The 23,323-nt window shown below is 46.2% G+C and overlaps 1 protein-coding gene across 1 annotated transcript in view; it reads left to right on the top strand.

The window, feature by feature from the left end:
- The first annotated feature begins 17,995 nt into the window (after positions 1-17,995).
- Positions 17,996-23,323, top strand: part of LOC146812403 (protein 4.2-like) — a 57,337-nt gene continuing 52,009 nt past the window's right edge. The window contains exon 1 of the mRNA XM_085619401.1: positions 17,996-18,305. Within this exon, the coding sequence (XP_085475527.1) occupies positions 18,296-18,305 (10 nt within the window). The 5' untranslated portion in view covers positions 17,996-18,295. The remainder of the gene's footprint in view (positions 18,306-23,323) is intronic.

Here is a 23,323-nt window from a genome sequence, read left to right as displayed (position 1 = left end):
CCTGTGCCAGTTATAACGCCGTCATTTACGCTGCTTGCTAATGGTAGTTATCTGCTTCTAAATAGTGAGGCTTGCTGTGGGATGTTAGCTGGAATTCCCTATATTGTTTCAGTTTCACGGAGGGTAATTTGCTGTAATAACGTGCTTTTCCCACCCCCGCAAGGCCGACTGGATATATCCATCTGGCCGACGATTCCGACCTTGAAAGCAGAGTTCAATAGGATGAGCAGAATAAGGGCTCTTTTGTCTCAAAAGGAGGTTGCGTTGACTTCGTCACGTGAAACATTTCTCCTTCAGGTGGCGAACACTCGCACGGAAGTTCAAGCTCTTTTGAATACTGACCTCCCCCTACATTTTGGCACATTAATACACACTATCTTCAATGCTTCTTCTACGACTGGTCTGGTCCATTTTTTTTAAATTGTAGGCTCTGGCCTTGTGACGTCTTTCCAGTCTATCTTTGGTATAATACCGACTATTTTCCATTCTATTTTTTCTGGGGTTTTCGGAGGGTTTCCTCTGATTCTCGCATTAATTGCTGGCATACTCCTGTTGGTCTGCGCTCTACGCTATGGATGCACGACTTGCGCTACTCGACCACGGATTCAGCCTGTTCCATCTGCGTAGCCGGATGTGGGAATCCTATGGAACTTTACCACTGGCTACCTTGAATATCGCTTATGGATTGTCCTTCAGGTTCCCGTTTTTCACTTGTGTACAGCCTGTTTTTCGCTGTCTCGAATGTCCATTCCAATGGGCTCTGGATATGTGTTTGTCAAACTTGGTGTCGCCTGACCTGGATTTTGATCGACTGATGTATCCCTTAGTGGTTCATGAGTTTGACTGTTCTGGAGTCGGGTTTATGGCCTTGGGTGCGGCGCAAGGAGTCCTTGGATTATGGGATATCGAGAAGGCAGCAGTTGACTTCCTGGCACGAAGTTACATCGAGATGCCTGCTTCTTGTCCACGTGGAGTACTGGATACTCATTTCCCTGTGGAACACGTGTGTTCTTTTCCTTTGCTGAATTGGATGACAGACAATTTTGCGGATGACTCCAATAATTTTCTACTGGAAGCTGCAGCTACATATGCTGCTTATACTTTCCTAAATTGAGAATTGTCCTCACAATGCCTAATGGCGAGTCAAGGGGAGTAAACTTTTTTTTCCTCTCTTGGATTTTGTTTCCTCTCTTTTTCTGAACACACATTTCAAGCTCTTTAGTCTGCATCGTTGATCTTGAACTCTGCGTTCTACTAAAAATATTCGCCCCTGGTTGTACCGTGGTTCGATCAAAGGGGGATGTCACGTGGTTTAGGCCACTCCCTATTTACAGTGCTAAGTTAGCTCAATCACGTTAGCTGTTGGAAAGCCATCTTGTTGCTTTTGCTGCCTTTGCACCCGACACTGTTGTTACATGTTATTCATTTGAGAAATGCAGACTCGCTCTTGTCTCAAGTGAATGTTATTTATACATCCTTAACAGTTGCTAGTGCCCTTGGTCTGTACATCGAGTAAAGAACTGTTCTAGGACACTAGACGGTGCCGGCTGATTGTGTTCAGGGTGATCGTACCACTGTTTAGTCATAACATGCACGCAGCTGCAAATACCAGAAAGTCGTGGGCTTTAATATTACAGCGCAGCATATTGTTAGGGCATTCGATAGAAGAGCTGAAGCAGAGAACACTGAGCTGATCCTGTGATGTGATACACCTAAGCTGATCTATACGGTATGGGGTCCCCTGTGCAAGCCTATGAGACCTTCTAATAGTCTAATAATATTTTATTAGTTGCTAGAGAAAGGAGGGTGGTTGTTTTCCACTGTCATTATTAATATGATCGCTCCTTTCATTTTCTATGGAATTGTAACAATGCTAATGGTAATGATCTTAACCATTTGTCTGCTTATGTTAGCCAAAGTACTGTATAACAGGACTCGAGGTTTATGAATAAATTCTTTAAACTTTACTGTGTCTTAGTTATTCTGTTGTGGACTGATATATATGTGCAAACGGGTATTTCGGGTTCCCACCATTCCTGAGAATAACTAAGTCGCATGTTCTGGGTTGTCTATACATTGGGACCGCCGAGCTAAATCTCGGATAACGAATGTGACACTAAGCTAGTCGGATAAGGGGTTCTTAGTTCTGAGGGGAGTTTCTGGTACACCACAATTCTCTAAGGTTCTGGTTTCCTGCGCATAGTTCTGTGCATACGCAGAATCCCTACAACAGCCCCATCTTCCAGATCGATATCAGTTATTATTTCAATATTCTCCCTGCTATTCGTGCCTGAGTCGATTTGTTCACACGAATTTATAATAGGCCCCATGGAGAGTTGTCTCTCTGTGCGGTCAATTTCCTTGGTTAGGGCGCTGACCGCTTTGACCAAATATGTATCTATGGTGTTACAGGCATTCGCCGCTAGTGGCTGAGTCTTTTTCTTTGTCATGATTATCAGCAAGGGCTTTAAACACCATACAATTGTAAATACTACTGGGTACAACAAGTTTGGGCGCACTTACATTAACCTTACCAAACGACTTATAGTCCGTTAGTGTCCTGCCAACAGATGTGGCGATGATGCTCCCTTTTTCAGCTGGTTAGGGTGGTGGCACGGCCCGGACTCTTCCGGCCCCCTGATGGCCACACGACGGCCCGCCCTTTGCCCGGGCTTAGCCCGGCGCGTCCAGCGCGCGTCCTCGCGGGACGAGCTACCACCCGTTGATTTAAACGCCTCCAGGCGCGGGAAAGCTCGTCAGCGGGAGCGTCACCAGGTGAGGGAATGCTGGGAGGTGTAGTCCCGGCCGGAGGAGCCAGGCCCGGCCGGTCGGTAGATTGAAGAGGGAAGTAGATGGAAAGTGTGCTCAGCGGAGCGTAAGCCCAGCCGCACACGGAAGCCCCCAACAGCAGCACACAAAGTCCTCGCCACCGCCTGTTGATTTAAACACCTCCAGGCACGAGAAAGCTCGTCAGCGGGAGCGTCACCAGGTGAGGGAATGCTGGGAGGTGTAGTCCCGGCCGGCGGAGCCAGCCCGGCCGGTCGGTAGATTGAAGAGGGAAGTAGATGGAAAGTGTGCTCAGCGGAGCGTAAGCCCAGCCGCACACGGAAGCTCCCAACAGCAGCACACAAAGTCCTCGCCACCGCCCGTTGATTTAAATGCCTCCAGGCGCGGGAAAGCTCATCAGCGGGAGCGTCACCAGGTGAGGGAATGCTGGGAGGTGTAGTCCCGGCCGGCGGAGCCAGGCCCGGCCGGTCGGTAGATTGAAGAGGGAAGTAGATGGAAAGTGTGCTCAGCGGAGCGTAAGCCCAGCCGCACACGGAAGCCCCCAACAGCAGCACACAAAGTCCACGCCACCGCTCGTTGATTTAAACGCCTCCAGGCGCGGGAAAGCTCGTCAGCGGGAGCGTCACCAGGTGAGGGAATGCTGGGAGGTGTAGTCCCGGCCGGCGGAGCCAGGCCCGGCCGGTCGGTAGATTGAAGAGGGAAGTAGATGGAAAGTGTGCTCAGCGGAGCGTAAGCCCAGCCGCACACGGAAGCCCCCAACAGCAGCACACAAAGTCCTCGCCACCGCCCGTTGATTTAAACGCCTCCAGGCGCAGGAAAGCTCATCAGCGGGAGCGTCACCAGGTGAGGGAATGCTTGGAGGTGTAGTCCCGGCCGGCGGAGCCAGGCTCGGCCGGTCGGTAGATTGAAGAGCGAAGTAGATGGAAAGTGTGCTCAGCGGAGCGTAAGCCCAGCCGCACACGGAAGCCCCCAACAGCAGCACACTGTATATGTCCAATACCTTCTTTCCTCTGCCAGACCCTATACTCTAATGTAGAGATGCCCAAGGTATGTCTTGGAGAAAAGAGGTTGCCCGCGGGTCAGAGCTGCGTCACATCCGTATAAGGCACCTTTACAGACGCTCTAAATTCAGCCCCTTTACTTAGCCCGTGGCTATCCTGAAAACCGGACCTCCAGTCCTATCTGGACACCCGCTCTGGAATTGTCGCCAGTTTCATTTTCAAGTTAACTGCATTTGTGGGTTGAACTGTTCCTCACTCACTACCACCCAGCCGCGTTTTTGGCCTCCTTGTAAATAAAAGTATTTTTAGGTCTCGGCTGCGAAGGCTGCGCTTGCGCAGTCTCGCTCCGAGATTTAATGACTTGGAGAAGAGGGGCTTGAACCCGCCCCTCTTCTCCCCTGTTCTCCATTGGCTGGCCTCTTGAATGCTGGCCTGCCATTGGAGAAGAGGTCAGTCATTCCTATTAGGCCCCGTCCTTTTCGGATCGGGGGACGTGTTTTTTGCGAGAAGTCTCAGGGAGGAGACAACAGCAAAACATGCCCCCGAATCCGAAAAGGACGCTGCGTTTCTCCGAGGCATTTCTGCTCTGCCTCGGTGAAAGGCGGTGGTGTCTTCCGGTGCCCTCGGAACCGACCCAACCTTTCCTAATTAAACTCACGAAAATCTTCACATGGATTTCTGGATTTAAACTGTAATCTCCGCCGCTTCTTTTATGAAGATGGACCGCGCTGGTAAATAATGCATGCGTGATTCACTGGCGCGCGCCTGTGGCGCAGTTCGACGTTGTCGTGCGTGGATGCGGCCGGCGCCCTGACAGTGATGATCCTCGTGATGTATTCCTTGGGCTTCCCAGCAGGTCAGAGGATCCACAGAAGTTTACCACAATAAACGTCGAGCCTCACATTTGAAACTTCCGTTGATTAATGGAGCTGGAACCCGAATGAGCAGGAGCAAGGCGCGTGGCCCTTACTGATTCCAGCTCAGATTAAATCATTAATCTTCCTGTAATTAGAAATCACTCACTGAAGGAAAATATTTGGATGCTGGAAATATTGTTTTTAACACGCCTCTTTCTGAAATAAATGGTCCTTCTAAAATGCGACTCTTCAGAACTAATGAGACCCCAGGAGTAAAGGGTGAGACATCGGTTTGTGCCTGTGAAATATGGGTTAGTATAGACTGTTCCTGCGCGCTGGCATAGCTTTACTCCAGAGGGACAGGGCGTGCTCTGAGATGTGGGTGGCTTGTTCGATCTGCTACTTTTATAGATTTCGTTTAAAAAAAAAGTGATTTGTTACTATTCGTCCTGCATTCATGCAATAGCAATTTACTTCTCTTCAAACAATTGAGAAGGCTTGTTGTAATTTTGCTGCCATTTTCGCTTCCTCCGGGTTGGTTACACGCCCCCTTCTGGACCGCTCTGCCCCTCCTCTCAGCCCTCCCCTTCTGCTTGTGTTTGCCTCTCGAGCGCCTCTCTCCCTTTTCGTGATCCCCTCTGACCCTCCCCTATCCTGCTGTACGCCGCCCTTGCTTCTATCGCTCTCCTCTTCACGCTGTTTGCAGCGCCATGCTGTCTCCCTTCCATAGGCATTCTCCTTTCCCTTTCTGTCCGCCTGTAACCCTCTCTTTTTCTATCCCCTTGTCACAGCAGCTCCCATCTTCTCACTCGCGCTATTGTATGTCCTAATTTCTAAGGCCCCCTTTTTTCTCTCCTACTTTATTTCCCATGTTTCACTTTGCTGCCATTTTCGCTTCCTCCGGGTTGGTTACACGCCCCCTCCTGGACCGCTCTGCCCCTCCTCTCAGCCCTCCCCTTCTGCTTGTGTTTGCCTCTCGAGCGCCTCTCTCCCTTTTCGTGATCCCCTCTGACCCTCCCCTATCCTGCTGTACGCCGCCCTTGCTTCTATCGCTCTCCTCTTCACGCTGTTTGCAGCGCCACGCTGTCTCCCTTCCATAGGCATTCTCCTTTCCCTTTCTGTCTGCCTGTAACCCTCTCTTTTTCTATCCCCTTGTCACAGCAGCTCCCATCTTCTCACCCGCGCTATTGTATGTCCTAATTTCTAAGGCCCCCTTTTTTCTCTCCTACTTTATTTCCCATGTTTCACCTTCTATTCCACTCTCCCGGGCCTGTCCTCCTTCGGTCTCCTTCTCATTACCCCAACCTCTGCGTAAGTCTCACTTCCCTCCTTTACTTTCGCCCAGAGAGGACTTCTCTCCTTTATAGTGCATTTTTACACCACCAAAAGTAAGAAGTGAATATAGAACTTCTGCTGAGGCTCGTTACACGAGGATGTATTGAGACCAGCCCTGCCCCTTTTGAGTGAGTGTAGATTGGTGTTTGTTGGATTTTCTCTGCGGTTGGGTGTTAGTGAGCAGAGTCTCTGAACTAGTGTGTGATGTATATAGGTTTTAGGTCTAAGGAGTAGCCAGAAAATTAAAATTCTCCTCCACAGCTCTGAGGTCACCAAGCACGTGAGGTTGAACCTCCCTGGAACAGCTCCCCTTTCTCCTCCATCCAAACATCTGTCAGGTTCAGACTGGGACAAAAAATAGGCCAGGGAACCAAAAGAAAAGCTCCCCCCCCCCCATTAGGGAACCAAAAGAAAAGTGCCCCCCCCCCCCATTACCGACCCAGAGAGCTAACAAAAATGGTAATTTCACTGAAATCAACAATAACAAGCATTTACAATGCAACGGTCTCGGCATTGTTAAAGTTACAGCTATTGGCATTGCTCTTGACATTTTTGTTTATGTTTTTGTTTTTAAAACATGTAAAGAAACGGCATTGTTATTTACAATGTCAATAGCTTAATCAGTGTGTGTGTAGGTGGCTCTGTGTGTGGGTGTAAATGCAATAGGTCTCGCATTTGAGAGTGATTAAGCTATTGACATTATAAATAACAATGCCGTTTCTTTAAATGTTTTAAAAACAAAAACAAACAAAAATAATGTCATGAGCAATGCCAATAGCTCTAACTTTACCAATGCCGAGACCATTGCATTGTAAATGCTTGTTTATGACTCTCGCCCCTTCTCACAAGAGTGACACAATAGGGACACTCAATGCTAAGCCCACACACACATCTGCTAGGGTTGCTTTGTATCCCACGGCTCCCGGGTTTTCGTTGGGATGAAGTAATTGATTTCTTGGCTGTCGGTGATGTCTGGTTTTCATGGTGTGAAGTATATTTGCATCCATTTCTGAAAAGTGCGCCTGTGCACATGGCCATGCTTGCTGGCTGTCTCACCCGCTGTGTCTCGCACAGCTCATAGAAGCAGGGGCTGGCCCGGGGAGCGCTCTGCAGGCTCAGCCCGTTTTTGGACACCTTTTCTGCTTGATCTGTTTACCTGCAGTAAATAGTTTTACTTGCTCTTGCTGCTGTTTGTGTTTTTCAGCCATGAGCCTCGACCAGCCCTGCACAGATCCACCATCGTGAGCCAGCGAAGCACAGCAGCCCCCCCTTTCACAATCGCTGCTGTATCCCCGGGCTTGAATGACCGCGCATCAACCGAGACTGCGTGGTTTGTTGCTTTGCCAGTCCCTGGAAGCCGAGCCTCCGGTTCCTGTGTTTGTTTTGGTTCAGTTCCATCCAGAGAGCACATCGTGACGATGCAGTGCCGACCATCATCTTCTCGTCTAGACAGCTTTTAGGCACACACCCTTCTTGTGGATTCAAATGTTTATTCCATTTTACTGCCACCTTTCTAGTGTTGTCCTTAGTAAACCTAACAAATGGGGGTAGATGAGATCCCGCCCCTTCTCCGATCCTCCACCCCAGTGACTCCCTGGATTACTACAGGTTTCTCACTTCTGGCTAAAGCACTGCAAAGTGAGTGGAGTGGCAGGTCAAAGATTTTTAAATTACCTCAACTATTAGTAAAAACAAGCATTTGTAATGCAATAGGTCTTGTGAGAGTTTGAGCTATTGACGTTGTAAATGACAATGTCTTTTATTTATGTTTTAAAAACCAAAACATAAATAAAAGGTATTGTTATTTAGAATGTCAATAGCTTAAAGTTGCGTATATGCGAGACCAATTGCATTGCAAATGCTTGTTATTTGAGGAAGTTGAGATTCACACACACTGAATCTCAGGGACTAAGTTACACCCCTGGATACCTCTCTTAGTCCGAGGAGAAAGGCAGATGGTGTCAGCTGAAAAAGACCGCACCACCCTTGGGAAAAGTGAGGGCAAACAAATACACCCTGTACCCCTGATCAAAGAGTGGTGAATGCTAATAAGTGGCCATCCACCATTGTACAAGGGCCTTACAAGCATCCTGCCCACACCCTCCATTCAAATAGATGATTGCGAACACCTGCAAAGAAGATTTTTTTTTAATTGCACTTAGGATGCTGGCATATGTAGAGCAAGTATTGCGCAATACTGGTATGAACAGGTTGAATAAAGTTGTAGGAAAGGAATAACTGATAGTTGTCCCAGCAGCATCCATTACTCACTTGTTTGCCACCACCATGCCTGATAATGAGAGGGTATTTCCCGACACTCTCCATCTTGCCCAAGTGTGAGTGGGTGGTTACATTGAGCACCTCACTTTCGCTAACTGTTGCTGGGGGACATTAGTCCGAAGGCTGACTGCGGTCCAGATTATTGTTCACTGTTACAAGATGACACTGGGGCAGCTGTCAGCTACCAAGGTCCTGCTTGGTCCACAAAATGATGTGGACTGCAGTGGTATGGGGCAGCAGTACCTCACTTGGTTTTGCTTACAGGAAGCAGGGAAGCTATGACTGTCCTGCACCTCTCTGATCTTCAAAATTGAGGAGACTAAGGCCAGAGATAGAAAGCAGTGTGGTTAAGTTGTCCCGCCCTCTTTGGCCCTTTATATTTTGGGGACCAACAATTGGTGGCGCTGGAACAATTTCCAGAGTGTGTGTGCTACCATCAGTGTTACATCACTGAAGTCACAGGCAATGTGAACAATCCAAGTGTTTCCCAAAGAACAAGTACGGAAAATGAGCCACTCCCAGTCTGTAGGAGAGGGGTAAGGGTGTGGTATATAGCCAGTGGCACATTATGGAGTACACCGTTGCCAATATATGCGAAAACAAGGTATGGTAGCACACTATCATTTACAGACAGCACATCTTCCATTGAAATGGCCACAACATTGACATGTGTTTTTACTGATACAACGATATTGTGCACAAATGATAATGTTTGGAATACGTGTTTTTGCAAATATTCCACATCATTAAGTAATGTGTCTTGATTTGTTTCGATCCTTTTAAGACCTTTGTTTCTCTTCAGAATTGCAGAAAATGTGGTTCATCTGTGCTGTTTTAACTACCGGTATATTTTGAAATAGTTGTAAAGTTCATTTACATGTATTTCAATTTTGTGGTGTATTTGAAAACAATCTGACATCCCACAGCCTTTCCGTTCACACTTGCTGCACCAGTAGAAAAACAATGTTAGCAACTTAGCATCAATCTGCATTTTAAAAGAATACGCAGCAATCTGTCAGAAAACACAGCTGACATTTGACCTTTACCTTTGAACGCACAGCAAATGTGACAAAGATGAAAACAACATTTGGAGGCGTCTTTATTGTTCATTCACACTCTGAACTGCAGCACCCCTACTTTTAGCGCCTATGCCACCAGGGGCCAATAGAGGTGACAGGAGTCGGCCCCTTATTCATAACTGAGAACCAGACCATTTGTTAGCTGTACCAGGGCTCCCTTAGTATCAATAGCTTGAGGGCCTAGGAGGCCAGGACAGTTCACGGACTACCAGGCGCCATATTTCTAGTAGCAAATCGAGCAGGAAGTAGACTTTAGCTGCACTGGTCCTTCATGGCCTGCACCATTCTATGCAATAGAAAGACAGGGATTGGCGACAGTTGCCCCTAGCCCTTGCTCCTAATTGGGAATAGGGCACCAGGCCGATTGACAGCTCATTCAAGTCTCACTCTGAAATAAATGTGTGGAGGGTTGGCCAGAACCGCTGCCAGCTGCACCTGCACACTGTTCACAATAGGGGCCATGGACAGGTATCAACAGGTGATCCCTCTCGGGCGCTTCATTGGTGGCCTAGGAGAAGCAAGGACCAATGACAGCTCTCCTGGCGGCCTCTTCCAATGAGGGAGTTCGGCATTTGGACGCTGGTGTTTAAACGGGAGAGATCAAACAGGTTAGGGATAGTGTAAGGGTACCGAAAGAAAGATGGCGCCTGGTGGATGATAGATTCTTAAATATTAGTTTTAAAGGGGACAAGATTAATAGGAGTGACATTTGAAAGTTGTGCAGGGCATAGTAGGCACTGGATTCTGTGAGGTCGGTGGTGTTGTTTATCACAATACCACCTCTTCCAAATTGGCGGTATGTGTCTGGTGTGCGAGTTAATTTGTCATCCTTTGTGGGGTTGGCTGCAGGTGTGGCAGAGTTTTTTTTAGGTTGATCCACTTCTTCGCCATGGCTGCGAAGTGTATAAAAAACAGCAGATACATATATGTTTCCTGTGGGTAGGAATGTGATGCCTGAAAGCAGCTTTGTTTCTCTTATCCTCGTGACCACTGCTTGCACCGCTGCCATCTGAGCATCAGTCAGCCTAATTCTGACAAGTTTTTCATCCCAGTGTAAAATTCTCTTTTTTATTTTATTCTATGACCCACTTCACACAAGTTGAACTGAGAGTTTTCGACCTGACTAAGGCAGCGTTTTCATAATCCTTCCTTTACCAATGATACTGATGTAGCGCTTAAAAGTTTGAAAATTGTAGGGGTGCGTTATATTCACCGTTAGTCGGCACCCGCATATAATCAAATGCGTACTCAGGTATTTTGTGTGCAATGTATTACGAATTGTATAATCTATATCGATTTTAATAGAAGTATTAGCTATGTACAAACATCTTATGTATATATTGAAGCAATGCATAGAGCTTAGTCCTTTTTTGAACAATGTGATGTTAAAACGTGTAGATTAGAATTCGTGTCTGTAGACTGTTTAGTTTGACCACACATGAAAGAAAGACGTAAATGTCAATACTGTGATTTAAACCTGCTTGTGTAACCGAAGTAGTGGCCAGAATTCGCATATATCGTTGAGGCGAAAGGCCTGGTATTTTCTTATGTTAGCCAAGGGCAATAGGCCAAAAAGGATTTATTCCAGTAGAGGTTTTAGGCTGTAGTAAATTGCAACTTAAAAGATGTGAAGAATGTCTGCTTTGCATGATCTCACCCCAGGTGCAAGGACAGTTGCTCGTTAGTAGAGAAGCTCTTTGTTCACAAATTGACTTATGTAGTAAAAGCCAGACATGGGAGTGTATTGGAATGTGCCAATCGTAACTCCTAGTGCGGATGGCGTCTGGGACTCAAGGCCAAGCGATGGACGATGGAACTGGACAGCGCTCTGTGGAAATTTACTGAAAGACGACCCCGCAGAAGAGGAGGCGCAAAGGGCGTGTTCTGGGATTTGGGGTTCTGTATTAGGGACAGCGCCCCGAGGGTGGAGGCAGTTCAGAGCAGCCCAGAGCAGAGGAAGGCTAGGCGAAGAGATAGAGGGGGCAACTTAGACCAAGCTCTCTAAGTGAAGACTTCTTATGAAGTTTCACTCTGACACCTTTTACTCGATGAGGGTCTCAAGGGATTGCTAAGTAGGGATGTCATCTAGTGCAGAGTAGGGACAGAGATGGTATGGTTCAGTGTCCCTAGTATCGACATTTGCTTGGTGGTGTTCTACCTCATGCTTTTAGAGATTGTACTTTTAGTTATTTTTAGCCGTATGCGGATTCTTCGTAGAGTAGCTTTTGTGTTAGTGCCTATGTACTTGTTGTGCCTCGTATTGAGGACTTTGTATCTGCAAATCTTCATGCTGATAATAAAAACCAGAGAGCCAAGAGATTAAGTCTCGAGTCCTTGATTATGGCAATTTGTGGACAGTAATTTTGATAATTGTGTTTTTCCCTCCACGCTATTGGGCAAGTAAAAAGTTCCATCTGACCAGAGTGGGTTCTAGTAGATAATTGCGAGATACTAAAATGGGCCGGAGCAATACGACTGAGTCAAGGGTAGCCATGCCCAAGTTTTCCACTGCTTTCACCAAATGTTGCACAACGGTGATGGTCCGCTTAAAAATACACAATGTATTTATTAAATATTTCAAATTCTTATTCCAATACTTAATAACTCACTTGTAACGGATATTTGTGGGATATTTTAAAGTCTTTACTTTGGTACCGGCTTGTGATTAAATTGAACTTATGCAGTCAACACAATCCATTGCTTCACACACATGTGTTCAGCAATGGTCATATTGCATCACTGTTTATTCCCCACAAACGACCTGGATCATGGATGCAAAATAGTATATAGGCACAATGTTTGTATGTCGCTCAACAAAAGAGAAGTAAACGTACAAGGAGGGGAAAGGGATTTTAATACTTAGCCAGCCTTCAGAAAGGGCAACATTTCCTGACTACCCAACGACATAATTCTTCTCCTGATTTTCTAAGGGGATTTTTAAAACCCCTGCCTGGCTTCTCTGATGAGCTCCTGTTCAATGATGATCATGGGCAGGACATCCTATAGAAGGTATTCATGGCTACCTCAAGACCTACTTGCAAGTATCATGTATGAGGTGCGGGGAGGGTGGCAGTGCATGGTGTAGGGTGAGGAGCAGGTGAGGGAGCACAGGTCTGCTATATTCACTGGAACTGAGAAGGGTGAGGCACATCTCAGGGCCCAAAAGTCTTACAGAGATGTCTGGGAGAGACTGGGGCTTAGAGTAAGTGACAGGGCACATCTGCCATTAGCATCCCCTTGCATCAACAGGAAATGATGCAACTTTACCCACAGCTGCAATGGGGTGTTGAAGCCGCCCCTGCTTTGTGATATTTAGACTTGCTCAGAATGGTTTTTCAAATGTGCAAAGTTGTGAATCAGATGACATCGGTATTTCACTCTCACTTCCATCTTAAGTGAAGTTGGATAGGTTTCAAAAATTCCTACCATACGGTCCATAAAACACTGCATTCTCCTTGGCCTTAGAAATTATAAATTGGGAACCAACTAAGGGCGTCATTACAATGGCAGAAGGACCGCCACCGCCAGCCGTGAGGTGGTGGGCCTTCCGCCATCGGACCGGGATTACCCCCCGCCATATTACGATGGCCGGGAGATCCAGACTGCAACTGTGGTGGACGCAAAGATCGTCCCGATTGCCTGGCGGAGCAGTCTGTATCCATAAAATGGTGACGGTGCCTAGCAGGCACCGTCCGCCAAATTAGGATGCTGTCTTCAGCTAGCCATTCCATGCCGGGTAAACCACCATTGAAAGGCTGGTGGGGATTGGTTTTGGGGGCCCGTTGCAGGCTCCCCTTGTGTTTGGGGGTGGTGTTTGTGCACTGGGGGTACCCCTGGTACCCTCCTACATTTCTCTGCACCAAGTGGCAGGCACCGTGTGGTGCCTGCCATGTAGTGCAGTGACATGCACAACATGCATTTTGAACATCGAGGCGGGTGCTGCAGTCAGCAGCACCCACCACAATGTTAAAATGCAAGATGCGACCGCCATGGTGGCGGTTGCATCCTAATTTGGTGTGCGGAACTGCCGCATGTATTGCGGACGGTCCCGGTCACCACCACGATGGCGGACGGACTCCAGTCCGTGTGCTATTGTAATGACCCCCTACGTTTGTGGCAAAGAGGAATCATGGCCTCCCACTTTTCCCAAAAGACATGTTGAGGAGCAATTTTTGTGTTTTTCTTCTTTGATCAGGAGCTATTGTCGATGTAGATTATAAATATGTTTTGATACAATTCATCAAGAAATAATAATTGTGGAGAGGGTAATTAAATGTGCTCTACTCAGAAATCATTGTGTATTTATTCCTTTATACCATTTGTTATTGTATAAAACTACTCTGCAAAGGCTGCATGAAGCCCTGCTGCTGTGATGCTTGAAGAGGAGGCGAGCTTGCCTGCACAGAGGAGCTGGGAGCTGATCGTATGCCAGGGAAGCCTGCACAGCGCCGAGCTGAACAGAAGACCTGCATGGAGAATGGTCGGACAGACTGAGGCTGTCTAATATCTCCGACCACTCGAAAGCATCATGTGGGACGTGGAGCAGCTTCACCGCCTGTTCCTGCTGGTGAGCGGACTGATCCTCAGCGAAGCACAAACCTGTAGGGAGCCTGTATACAATTGCAGGCCACAGAAGTTACACAGGGCAGTCTGTGTTCACACCATAGGCATGTTGTCTGGTCTGTTGGCTGGGTAGGCTGCCCTCGTTTTGAAACTGTTTGAACCAACTTTGTAGCTCCCCCAGTTCTGGGGATAAAAACTTTTTAAAATATAGTTTCATTCAATTACAAAGCTAAACATTATGCTATAAAGTATAGACCAAAAAATATATGTGATCACAAGTTGGTTCTGAAGGAAACATCATATGAAGTATAAGAGACGCAGAACAGCTAGGCCTGGAATTATATCGCAAAAAGATACATTAATATGCATAAACTCATTAGGATCTACACATCAAGAGATACACAACTTCCACATCCCTCAGGAATCCGTTCAATGTTATATTTGCCTCTCCTACAGCAGCCCAGACTGTTATCAGGGTTTCATTGTGTTCCTGCTGGGTCTTCCCAAAAATCAAAACTTGGGGGCTTATTTACAAGCCCCTTTTACCGCCGGTGCGTCACTTTTTGTGACGCATTGGTGGTGCAACCAGCTGCCTCATTTATACAAGGACTCATAAAGCCACCCTGGGTGTCTTTTTGTGTCCTTGTAAAAATTGCCTTTTACACGCAGCACTTTGCGTGAAAGGGGCGTGCCATGGGTGTTGCTGTGGGTGTTCCCAAGTAACACCTATGGCTTCTGCCACATTTCCAGATTTACGAGAAATCGTAAACCTGGAAATGCGTCAGAATGCTACTACTCCCCAGGGAAGGCATAGGATGGCACAACGAGGAGAAATGTATTAATTTCTCCACATTTTGTGTGCTGGAGGGTGCCCCATTCCTACACTTAAACAATCATTGAAAGAAATGACGTTTTTCAACTTCTATGTTTCCATCATTAAGCAACTCAGGCCTCAGCAATGGCAAAATAAACCACTGGTATCGGGCTTTTGAGGCGATCTCCCATCCAAGCTGCACAGAACTGCAAGAGGCAGGACCATATTTGTATCCAAACAACACAGAGTGCTTCTGGGTTATTTTTGTGATAGTGTTCTATGCCGAAGTGAAAGGAGGAGAGCACTAGTGAGAGCAGGATTCAAACACGGGACTAATGTTGATCTGTGCTAGGCTGAACTGAGATACATTTGTATGGTGCACTTTAGGCTGAGGTGTCTCTATGCACCAATGTGAATGCATTGCATCCCTTAAGTAACCAATTATTTGGATAACACTTGTAGTGTAGGTTGAACTGATACAGGGGGTCTGTGATCATGAAGTAAATGAGTTCCTTTGGTCTTAAAAAGCATGAATGGAAGCTCTCGTGTTCTACTTCCTGGAATAAGGAGCATGTACCCATAGGGCAAAAACCCCACTGTGAAGTCCCACACCTTATACATACTAAGAAACATTTATTTTCTGTTTATGACTAGTTTTTTATTTACTCTTTGTTCTGCCTGTTGTCAGGAGAACTTTGTTAAATGGCTTTTGCTGATGATAAACCTTTAACAAAGATCTGGTGTGCAGCATTTACCATTTTCCCCACTAGAACACTCTTTTGAGGCACATCCAAGACCTAATAACAGGTGAACATCTAGATATGTGTCTCACAGTAGAGACCAGGGATCAGCTCCTGACATCCAACGCGTTAATCACTGCCTGCACCTCATCTAGACCTAAATCTCCACCGCCTACAAGAAGCTCAACCCCCACCGAAGAAGAGTTCTTGTTATTTTCCAAGAAAAACTAGCAAGAAATAGTACAAACGTGGCTCAATGACATGAACCTTGACAGCTTCGAACACCAACCTTCTCCCAATGCCAAGTCACTTAGATTCACTGTGGGCACTTATCTCACCCTTAAGGAGCTGATTGTCAAGCAGAAAAGGCAGCCTGGTACCATGTCTCTCTGCCAAAGAAATTGAAACAGTTCTAAAGTTCCACAAAAGGGACTTTAGAACTCCTGTTCAAGCCCTCGTACGCTCGCATCCAGATAGTGAAAATACCATACTGCATGTCCTCCCATACAGCATTAGAGACTGAAGAAATATGATCCCATCACCGGCAACCAGATGGAACGCCACTGGCTTCCTTTCTGGCCTGTACCACATTCAACACCAGCTGCAAAATTTATGAAGCAATCACTACCTGTACCTCCACCTATCTGGCTCACAACCCCAACATCTCTAGTGGCTGCTGACAGACCCACAGCCTAGACACTATATGACCTGAGACAAACAAGTGATCTGGAACAACATCCCCTTTTCCATCAGAACCGCGCCAACACTGCTCCAATTATGAATGTTAGCAAAACAAACTCTACACCACAATCCAGTAAGAGTCCATAAAACAATCACCTCTCAAAATACATGCTGGCTGTATCCTTGCCAGACAGGCCAACGGAGACATTTATTTTCTCATGTGAGGAGTGGGTGAAGCTTGAAGGGGCGGTGACTGGTGTTGGGGGGAGGGGCTTTGAGCCCATCACCCCCCTGGTCAACCACGGAGGGGGTCGGGACCAAGGTGAGGGGACAGAGCCGATAGATGGTACTGTCCATCCTCACACTCCCCAAAAAGCAAATTGCGAAGGCTTCTGAGACTGCGACCTGGAGGTTGGTAAAAGGGATGCTGACGTCAGCAACACAGAGCCTCCACACACTGAGCTGGAACCCGCTCTCTGCAGGGGTGACAGGTTACTGCGTGCCCATCATCTGATATTGGTTCTTCAACAGGTGACCGGGTGAAGGGAAATTATATTGTGTGACACACTGTGGCTCCCTGTGAGTTGGCGGCTGTTTTGGCTTGCTTTTCACCTCTATATAGTGAACCACTGCCTTTGGCCAAGTTTGAGCTATACAAATAAAACCTACATACACACATGTATGCAGGGGTGACCAACCTTGGTATCAGCAGATTCATGCCAGATTTTAGGGTTATGCACTTGAGGTACATTTACAAACCATGATCTCAGAGAAACTCATTTACTCTGCCTTTGAAAGTAATCCAGGCTCCTGGACAGAGGCGTTTTGAGGCATGGGCATAGTGGGCTTTGATCAAGGACCCCCACTTTTCAGGGGGCCCCGGATAGAGCCAGCTCTGATCTGCAGAGTGTCATACCCTAATGACCTTCAATAATTCTTAAAAAGATTGTTTTAGATACTGTTTTGCATGACTCTATTTTCAATGTGGGTGATGTGTGAGTGCCTGTTTCAGACAATCTGCAGAGGAATGTTTGGGTTCCATGCGGCATCCAAACGAAAAGTGTCTTTTAGATCAAAACAGGACCTCACATCTGATAAATGGGAGGGTGTCACTGAGATTATTTTCAGTAATATGAGTGAGCTGCTGTGTTGCAATATTGAAAACTTATATCACTATCCCTGAATATTATATGCAAGCACATTAGGAATGTGTGCAAGTGTGCCTGTGTACAGTCAGTGACCTGGCCAAACAAGGCACGAAAGAGCTGAAACTGGATCATAAATTCAAAACACTTCTGAACAGGGGCCCCCAACATCTTTAAGAAGTCCCTGCTCCTGGACCCATATTGGATGCCCCGGCTTTAGAGGGGCCTCAGGATAGCAACATGTCCTTGCAGAAGGCTGCTGCACGCCCTGCGCCATTCCATGAAACGGTGACAGTCATGTGCCTAGATCACAGAGGCACTACATGGCCCCCAGGTGGAGGGGACTAGTTAGTTAGTTGTTTATTTACACATTACACATATTTATATAGTGCGGGATTAGCTATGTGGGTAGCAGAGAGCTTCAAATGCAACCACCGGAAATAAAATCAAACTACAGTAACCACGAAGGGGGGCATTGAACTTCCATCTTCGAGGGTCATTTGAAAAGGCTTGTTTTACGGCCTTTACTGGAGGCTACTTACTTCGAGTGTCACGAGTAGCCTAATTCATGCAGAAATGAATAAAGATGAGCGTATCCACCACTAAACTACATTTCTCATATGGTTTACGACGAGCACAGATGCATCATACACGTACACACACGCCCTCGAATGAATTAAAGATAACCAGCAGGGTTTCACGTCTGCCTGCCCAGATAAGCGCTGCATGGAAAGTATCCGACGCTAGGCGCTCCACCCAGCTGGGCTTTTTCCCGCCCACCTCGAAACACGTTTGGAAACTGCCAGACACAAGAAACACAATTTGAAAAGGTTTATCTTGTTCAGTGTTATTGTGTGTGGGGGTGACGTGAGGACCAACGTGAGTTTTCGGATTGGAGGAGATAACGTGACGTAACTTGCAGAAGCCTGAGTCGGAAGAAGTAGCCGCTTGTGAGAGGGTTTTAGTTCCCCTGAACCAAGAGGCGGAAGAAGAGCGACCGAGCGGTCCAGAACATGGGGCAAGGTAGGGAAAGCCATCCGTCAAACACAGGCCAGGCAAGAGGGTGTGGTGCCTAGCAGGAACCCACAGAGGAAGATGAGGGACCCTGAACATGGGGCAAGGTAGGGAAAGCCATCGGTCAAACACAGGCCAGGCAAGAGGGTGTGGTGCCAGAGGAACCCACAGAGGAAGCTGAGGGACCCTACACTTGGCAGCGGATGGCACTCAGTCATATATAACGAGCTTTTAAAAACGAAGTTTGGTGCATGTGTCTTAACGCTTGAACTGTAAATAAGCGAGGCCCCCCTGCTACTAGTGAGAATTCCTCTAGGCAGGGATCAAATAGGATTGCAAATACATTTGAGCAACTCAAAATTGGTCACATACATAACAATAATTCATAACTTAAATATTAAGAGGACAAGAACAACATATTATAAACTAGTACAAAAATGAATTGTATTAAAGCGATAAATATTAATAATAAAATGTCCACATACTACAATCATCGCATATAATTTGGCTCTCGGCCAGCGATCTTTGTATCATTAACATATAAACAAGGTAGATACCAAAGAAGAAATATGTATTGTAAACGAGAAAAGCATAGATCATTTCTTGTTTTCTGTAATTGTATATTGTCTTTGTATGCTTCGTCCTGAGAGTACAGAATGATGTTAGAGTGATTTTTTGATACGAGATGAGTATGTGTGTGGGCATTTTATTATTCATATTTATTGCATGGCTTTAAAAAAAATCATTTTTGTACTGTTTATAATATTTCGTTCTTGTCCTCTTAATGTTTAAGTTATGAATTATTGTCATGTCTGTGATCAATTTTGAGTTGCTGTAGGTATTTGCAATCATAACGCTCGAACAACTCCCTCATGTTTTTATGTCCCCTGGAAACATTCGGTTAGTTATATAATTTGTTCCTTCCAAGAGTAACGGTCTTGAAATGTACCAGCCTAATTAACATAATTAGGTGCGTCATAACTGTCAGAAGACTCCTGTGTTTTACTCCTACAACTTTACACACGTGGCAGCCTCTTCATTCAGGTGTGTTGTGTGCGCGTGTGCTTTTACCAAAGCTTGTACCCAGGAGTGGCTTCGTGGCTACAGGGATTTATTATTCAAACTGATGCAAACTGTTGGTGAACCGTCACTTATGTAAGTCAGTCAAACGTAAGCGCTTGGCCAATCACATACACGATGCTGGTTTTCTCAGGCGTCTGCATCTGCTTATGTTTGCCAATTCCTTCCTTGCAACTGATTGGCAGGCAGGGCTGGACTGGGATCAAAAATAGGCCCAGGTACCCTAAAAAAACGTGGCCCACATATGTTGATTGCGCATTGTTGCAAAACCCTGCTTCAATGTTTGAAGTATAATGAAAAGAAGGGGAGGGGGGGCTCTAAAAGGCATGTTTTCTTAACTTCACTTATATAAAAAAAATACAAATGTTGCCAGGACTATCTGTGCATGGATTAGTTTACAATGGTGAACCACACCTGACTATAAGTGAGGCCACGTCTAATCAGGCCCCCTGCTCAATCTGCATACATTAATGGGCCGGCCCAGTGACAGACTGGGAATGACACCTCCACCTCGTTAGTAAAAGGGAGGCAATAGAGGCCCACCTGCCTCCGGAAAGGCCGCCCAGGCCCCGACTGGGCCGCTGGAGGCACCTGAACAGCACAGACACAACCCAAATCGGCTACCACGCTGGCCAAAAAAGCGGCCAACAGCTGGAACTTTGATACTGGGCCTTCACCCATTGCCCGAGCGCCCGCCTAAACAATCCGACCCTTTTGGCAGGTGAAGTTGCTGTAGTACATGGGATTCAAGGTGGTGCGCTAAGCAGGCTTCCACCACCACTCCTTGCGACAGACTTGACGGTATCAGTGACTCGCAGGTGGAACCCCTAGAATCTACACCAGCAGTTCTTCACCTTTTGACTTCTATGAATCCCCTGTGGTGAATTATTACTAGAGGACGCCCCCCTCCCCCCGCCTAAGCAATTACACTGATTGAATCTCAAATAACATAAACATTACAGAAGCAAGTATGCATCAAACAAATACACAAATTATGATATATATTATTTAATTCACACACATAAAATATGCAAAAATTTGAATTGTAATGTGAAGGTTGGAGCTTTTCAAAATGTATTCCTAGCATATCACTTTGTCTTTTTTGTTACGAGTGTATTCTCTCTTTTAGTCAGTGCATACCAGCATTGCTTTAATTAAGGCCACTAATTGTCCAAACTAGATTCCATTTGCTTCACTTGTGCTGCTCCCACGAATCAAAATTAAAATACCTACTTAATTGTAGCTTTCAATTTTAAATTCCTTCACATTTTAAAACTTTTAGTTCTCAACTTTTTCTTTTTATTTATATGTACTCAGGGCGAAACCAGCCCTGGGTTGCTTGTATTCCGGTTCGGTGAGGACCTGGTCTTGCAGTTTGGGCTGGACTGTTCCCATGAGGAGCAGGGCCAAGGATGGTTTGCACATGGCTGGGTCTGAACTGAGGTGGCATTGTGGGAAAAGGAACGATGGTTCGGGATACAACCTCAAATGCTTGCCAGTGGTTACACAAACTGCAAGCATTTCTCCCATCACCTTTTATGTGTTTTATGTAATTTGCTTTTATTATTTAATGTTAAAAAGAGTTGAGGAGCCCCTGAGTTAGTGTCGAGGACCCCCAGGTCCATGGAACAGAGCTTAAAAATCACTATAGACCCATCGTACGAAATAACCAAACTCATTACACAGCCACAGTGACTCATTTGTAAAATAACAAGTACCGGTGCCCAGAGGTTTTCTCTGAGCCCGCAGCCAATGCTGATGATGTATGCTGGGATTGCCGAATATCAAGGCTGTGTAGTGTTGAGTCCATCTCATGCCTCATTCTTCCACCATCATACACAACCTGCCTATGTTTGTCACTGTAGCAGGTTCTTTTCCAGCCCTGCTCTCCTGTTTTACATTGTTTTTATGTCGTTCTCTTCCTCCTCCCTTCCTCTATTTGTGTTTGTCTCTCTCTTGCTCTGGATCAAAGTCTGATGAAAAAAAACTAAGTTCAAGTCCCCAAAAAGGAGTTCCGGTGTGCCCACCAACAACCACTGGCTCAAATTAAGCACTGGACAGACTTTACCATAAATGTATGCGACAGAGCCCTGTGGAGGAAAACATCACCTCTAACTATAAGGTCATAACTCTGACCACCCCTCCCTGGAAGCCATCTCTCTGCTACCACCATCATTGCACCCAAAGTTTAAGAGACTCCACGCTCGCAGTGAAATGCAGATTTATTTTGATAGTATTCCCTTTGATTTTAGTAATGCACAAAATCTTTCACAGTAAAGGTCATTTAGTGTTTGACGAAACAGGAGAACCACTGTAAATTGGCAACTGTTTCACCACATCAAACTTGCGGTTCCGCTCCCCGAGGCCGCCCACGATTGATGTATGGAAGGAGAATATGGACTGGTGTATGTTTAGGGAAAAGACGGCGTATGTGGCGAGAGGTAAGCCAGGGAAATGGTCTAGGGTATGGGGTCCGTGGAATCTATATCGGGGACGTATCTGCACCCCGCCTCTGCCATTGGAGGTCGATATTGCTCTAACCCCCCTAACCGCGCGTCCCGCGGGAGGGCTTGATGTGTGCTCCATGCTTTGTTTTCCCATTGCCCCCCTATACAGCTTCCGGACAGGAACTGCTTTGGACATTATATGTTATTCCCCGTCCCGGGAAGAGCACGCTGCTACTTCGGACTCTCATTGCCTTGAGTGTGTTTTATATTTAATAAAAAATGAAACTGTCTTTTCCGATTGCTCCTGGCCTATGGCCACGGCCTATTACATGTGCTCACGAACTGCCGGGAGCTTTGCTTCTGGTTCATTTGAATATGTGACGTTGCACTGCGGGCCCTCGGGCTCTATAGCGGCCGGCCCTGGTGGTTGTAGGCCCTTGTCTGTATTTTATTGTGTACCAACGGTTTCTAATAAAAATAATAATAAAAAATAAAAACTTGTGGTTCCTCTTCCCTCGTTTAGAGGTGGAGAAACCTCTGGCTGACCAATGAGGGAGGAATAGCAGTCTATCAAAGGCAACAGCCAGTCTCGTGCAGTGCCGCCACCTTTGATGCATCACGAGGTCCATTATTTAGGATGAACTCCTTAAGAATTTATCACCCATTCTACCTTAGGGAATAACATTCATACTTGACATTTAATTGGCAGACATTTAGAACCAAGAACAAGAAGCACAATTCGGTCCCCAGTTTTAATCAAATATTCCATTAGCCCAAAACACTTCTACAATTTCATTATTTTTGTTATGCAGTTTGCATATAGCTCATGACTGACATTCACACGGCCTCTAGGCACTCTAGGAGGGAGGTATAGGATGGTCAAGGGGAAGGAGGCTAAGGCAGGTCGTGCCAGCTGCATGGCCTCCTGGATGCGCAATGTTCTCAACCACAATGGTTCACAACAAAAACAGCAGATGACCGGCAAAAATAAGGCCTTAGAAGCCCTGCTTCCCGTTAAATCCACGTCCCCAAATTCCAGCCTATCACATGGGCTACTGAAGGCAGAGGTATGATGAGGATGCTGAGAGGGATTCCTCTGGACGAGTACACGGCATAAAACAAGCCACACTCTACCAGGAGCAAAATAGATGGCTACCTACAAAATTGGCTTCGATGGCCTGCTTTGTCACAATGTGACGCGGTCAAGTGGTGCACACTCCATCTGTGCTTAGAAGAAGTAGCATGTTAAAATAATAGTAATAAAAAATCAGTTTATAAAGCGCCTGGTTACACCAGCTGCTGTGTCCCCACGCTAGGACGTACTTCGTAAAGATGGCTGAAAGGACTCAAGAATAGGAAAACGGGCAATATAAACATAAGACCTCAGAGCTGAAAGAGCTTGGGGGCATATTATCAAGCACGGCGTTAAAATTATCGCCGCTTTAGTGGCAGAAAACTGCCGTTAAAGCGGCGATAATCATAACGCCGTTTCTTGATAAT

The sequence above is a fragment of the Triturus cristatus genome, chromosome 7 (assembly GCF_964204655.1).
Source record: "Triturus cristatus chromosome 7, aTriCri1.1, whole genome shotgun sequence".
NCBI lineage: Eukaryota > Metazoa > Chordata > Amphibia > Caudata > Salamandridae > Triturus > Triturus cristatus.
The sequence above is the reverse complement of the archived record's forward strand: the minus strand, read 5'-3'. Positions and strand labels throughout refer to the sequence as shown.